The 4,597-nt window shown below is 37.5% G+C and overlaps 1 protein-coding gene across 1 annotated transcript; it reads left to right on the top strand.

Moving 5' to 3' along the window:
- Positions 1-261: 261 nt before the first annotated feature.
- CA7 (carbonic anhydrase VII) lies at positions 262-2,647 on the top strand (the record flags this gene model as incomplete). Its single annotated transcript, XM_009704699.1, has 4 exons — positions 262-357; positions 603-665; positions 2,085-2,240; positions 2,525-2,647. Coding segments are annotated over 4 exons (438 nt in total), but the record flags the coding sequence as incomplete, so codon positions are not given.
- Positions 2,648-4,597: the final 1,950 nt, after the last annotated feature.

Below are 4,597 nucleotides of genomic sequence, written 5' to 3'. Positions count from 1 at the left end.
AAGCCACCCCTGTAGTCCCTCTGCTACCAGAACCTTGCCATGCAAACCCAATACAGGCTGATATATAGAAACTGTTTAGTGTCGGCCATGCTTATGGACTGGTCCAAATGATTGAACTTGCTCATCTTTCCAAAGATGCCTTTGGAGCAAACCATACATTCTGTTACGAACAATTATTAGTGCATGTTAACATGAGACAGCCTAGGTTCACAGCTTTTATCGCTCGTTTGTTTAATTCTTGCTTGTTATTTTTCTTTAAAGCTTCACTTAGTTCACTGGAATGCCAGAAAATATGCAACATTTGGAGAAGCAGCAGCAGCTCCAGATGGCTTGGCAGTAGTTGGTGTTTTCTTGGAGGTAAGAATTGCAAAAATAGCATGTTTACATGGTGAAAAGCATTATGCTGTCAAGTGTTGGAGAACCAAACCACATATTTAAGAAGTGCTTAAGGAAAACAGATGACTTATTTGAAGCAGTAACTCATTGCAAATTGCTGTTAAACTTAATTCAGTAGGAATGTTGAGATTCATATAAGAAAACAACGTCTATTCAAAGCATAACTACAGTAATTCTCATTTAACCTGTCTGTTTCATTATTTTAGATTGGGAAAGAACATGCCGATATGAACAGACTTACTGATGCTTTGTACATGGTGAAGTTTAAGGTAAGTTTTAAGCTCTTTAAATTTAATTGTTTCTGGGATATCCTTTAAAAATCAAGCTCGTGCATGTATTTGAGACAAAAATGGAAAATCACCCACCACAAATCCTCCTATCGTTAGAACACCACTGTAGTTGTATTCTCCTCTTCCCCTCTAAAGTTATATTATTTGCCTAACCTCAGGTACCTCCTAAGGCTATGTTGAACCCACTGGTCATGCAGAGGTTCTGCCTTTCCCAGAGTACCCAAAATCAAAAGCTCCGTGACTTAGACTCAGCAAAGTAATCCTTTTCCATTGAGCCTAGCCTTGAACAAGTCTAAGCTGGGTGGCTGTCTATCTTCTGCTGCAAAGCTCTGTCAGGGAACAATCTTAAAGAGGTCCTGAGCTAGTCTATTCCTGCAGTGATACCTGAAGGTGGTCTTTGACCAGCTGTATCTGAGAGCTTTGCTGCAGGCTGATACCTGCTGCGCTTTCTCAAGTGCAGACTGATTAGACCACTACAAATGTTATCTTTTCTGGATTTACATGAGGTTAATGCATTCTACAACATGCATAAGTTCTAATATTCAAAATAAGCTATACCTAATGCTTGAGTGGGCATATTATTTCTTGCTCCTCTCTATGTGCTTGTGAAAGACGGGAAATGAAGGCAGTTACACAGCAGTATGTAGGCTGCAGACACACTAAATGATACTCTAAGTGATTTCTTCCACTTGCAGGAAAGAAATAGTTATTCCTCAGTTGTAGTGATGGAAGGTCTGCAGGTTTGCTGCTGGGGATAAGCTACTCATTCTGTTCCTTATGAGCAATTTTACAGTCAATGGGGGACAGTGCTTTCTGAGTCACTAAGTACCTTTCAGATATTCCTACAGGCTGAAAAATCTTGCCCTAGACTAAGGTAGTTAAGGCAATCACTACTTTAGGCAGCACCTCCTTCTGTTTCTACTGGTCTTTTGGTTGATCCACCTTCCTCTAATTTTAGACTTGAACATTTGATTTTTTTTTCTTAAAGCCAATTATTTGTCCTAGCAGACAACAACTATTTGGGCCCAAGTTTTCCACAGTTTAAGCTTTTCACTAAAAGGAAGGATGGAAAATATCAAGCAATGAGACAAGGGATTCTGCCATGATAATTATCTATAGCTCACACTGAGCACTATATACAGAATACACTATGTGCATTATTTTTATATCTTTTGTGACAAGAGCTGAACTTTGGTAGAGGCAATGGGGCAAGAACTCAAAGTCCAGTAAGGCAGCAGCAGGCATCACACTTGCCGTAAGTTACATAACACTAGTTATAAGGCAGCCAAACCTTTATAGACCTTTATGCTTACTTTAGCATTTTTTTCTCTTTAAAAAAGAGTTCTTTAACCTGCACTTAGAAGTAAAGATAAATTTCAAGTATAATTTTTTTTCCAGGGAACAAAAGCTCAATTTGGAAGCTTCAACCCCAAATGTCTCCTGCCTTTGAGTCTAGATTATTGGACATACCTTGGTTCTTTGACGACACCACCCCTTAATGAGAGTGTAACATGGATAGTGCTGAAAGAACCCATCACTATTTCTGAGAAACAGGTAAACTTTTGATACTCTCTCAGCTCTTGTAGGATTCAAGAGTGGATAAACAGGCAGTAACTGTTTTGATTTGCAGTGGGGTAAGTTAAAAGGCCATTAGCTGTGAATAATCAGCCTGTTCAATAATCAGGGCTTCTGGGTTTTTTCTGTTAATACTCTCTAGGATCTTTGCTTAACCTGTTCCATTAACAGATTAAAATGTACTGAATACTTTGGCCCTTCTTTTAAAAACATTAATACTGATTGCCCTCTTAAGGAGTAAATTATTTCACCTGAATTTACAGATGGAGAAATTCCGCATGCTCCTCTTCACCAGTGAGGAAGACCAGAGGATCCAAATGGTGAATAATTTTCGGCCCCCTCAGCCTCTTAAGGGGAGAGTAGTTCGAGCTTCCTTCAAGGCCTGAAGAAAACAGATAATGGCCCTGAGATATCCAAGAGCTTCCACATCTGAGATGCTATAAACAGACTCTGGTCTTCACATCACTCATGGGGCACACAAGATAGCCATTTCCATGAATACTCTACTTGGAGGGTAACAATCTTCTGATTTTTATATTTTTGAATTCCTCATTCCTTTGGGAAATGGGATCTTTTTAACTAGCACTTTTTAATATAAGGGTCACTGAGTAAACTAGAGTGTTCTCCAAGACCTGAAACTCTAAAATTTAAGATGAAATTAAAATCCTACTTAATATAAAATGGGAAATCATATAGTGATCTACTAGTACTGATGGCAACAACTTCTAAAACTTCTAATTGTCTCATTTTACACACAATGAAACAGTAGTCAAGAATTTGGACAAATTGGGCTTAAATTTTCCTTCCTGAGCTCTGTCTGATTTAAAGATTGCTTTCACTGTATTCTTGCTGTCTGTCAACACATTACAGTGCATATGAGAAGCACTAGAAAAAGGTTATTTACTCACATCAAGTAGGCACTGGTATGAAAACTACATATATATTTTAAAGTTACTGTTCTAAGATACTATTTTATAACTAATTTAAAGTAACAATGTAAATGCTGTGTTTAAAAGCAGGCCATTTTATTGCACAGTGCTGTTCAGACATTTGTTCTTTTAGCCCATGCAGCATACATAACTATAATGCCCTTGTCAGTTTTGTTGAAAAGAACATCTATAGCAATTCAGGTATGTGTTTTGTGGTTCTCAATTGTTTACATTCTACCTCAGTTAAGTGACTTGCTCTGCAATGCAATCTTCATTGTCTGCCCTGAAGAAAGTAGATATTGTGTTTACTTTAGGGATCTAACATGGGTAGACTGACTGCACTGAATGTGTATTGCTGCACAAATTATCCTCTTACTATGGCAGTCTGTCAGGGTTATTCCCTGCAGATACAAGGTTTCATCAGTCCTGAGTCCTTTTACCTCTTCAAAAGAAAGTTGCTTTAGAAAAGCCATGCATTAGCATTATTGCTTCTGCAGCTTAGTGAAAAAGTTCAGACTTGTGTTTCTGGTACTACATACAATGATGTTATCTGTAACTACCCACAGTCTGTTTTCAGTTACTTTAATTCTGGGCTTCAAATGTTCTACTTCATCATATAGTTCAGACAGAAATTGCTGATGTTTATCAATTTTCATCAGCTTAGATGGAGAAGTCATGAAAGATCTACAATGTAGAGGAAAGCAGGGACGGAAACAACAACAGCTATTATAGGGTGTTGTCTTTTTCCAGAAAGGGAGAAAGACAGTAGATGTGAAGCACAGTACCAGGAATGGAATATTAGAATTCTGGACCAAAATCTTCTACAGTTTCTGCTACACTGACCTAAAACTTTCTGTTCCTCAGTTTCCTCTTATATAAAATGAGGGTAACAGTGACCTACCTCCCAGGGATGTTGTGAGGGCTAATCTGGCATTGTTTTAGAGGTGAGATTCTTATAGAGCAGATGCTAAAAGAAGCAGAAAATCATTACAAAATGCAATGTTTTTAGCTATTATGAATGTAACTTTGATATTGCAGAAAATCAATTTAATGTATCTTAATTTCTTTAACAAATGAAATAAATGAGACTTTAAAATCAAGTATGCATCTTACTGTCCTTCATTTTGAATAGACCTACCTCTCCCTACTTACAGCACTGTTTTTCTTGGACCTTCATTAACAGAAATGCTGTTTGATATCTTCAACTGATACATCTATTTCAGTACAGGTAAGAGTTATCCTTCCTAAGTTTCTGGGCTCTTTTGTTCAAGTTCTAGAAAGCCTAATTCTGTTTAAAAGCTATTTTTAGTGTATCACAATTCTTCCCATCTTTTGGGACTAACAGTTCCTCCTTCAGCTTAATCCTTTCGCTCAAATTCTGACATATTTTGCACATCTTGAATGACT

This window comes from Cariama cristata, unplaced genomic scaffold (genome assembly GCF_000690535.1).
Source record: "Cariama cristata isolate BGI_N322 unplaced genomic scaffold, ASM69053v1 scaffold4637, whole genome shotgun sequence".
NCBI lineage: Eukaryota > Metazoa > Chordata > Aves > Cariamiformes > Cariamidae > Cariama > Cariama cristata.
The sequence above is the reverse complement of the archived record's forward strand: the minus strand, read 5'-3'. Positions and strand labels throughout refer to the sequence as shown.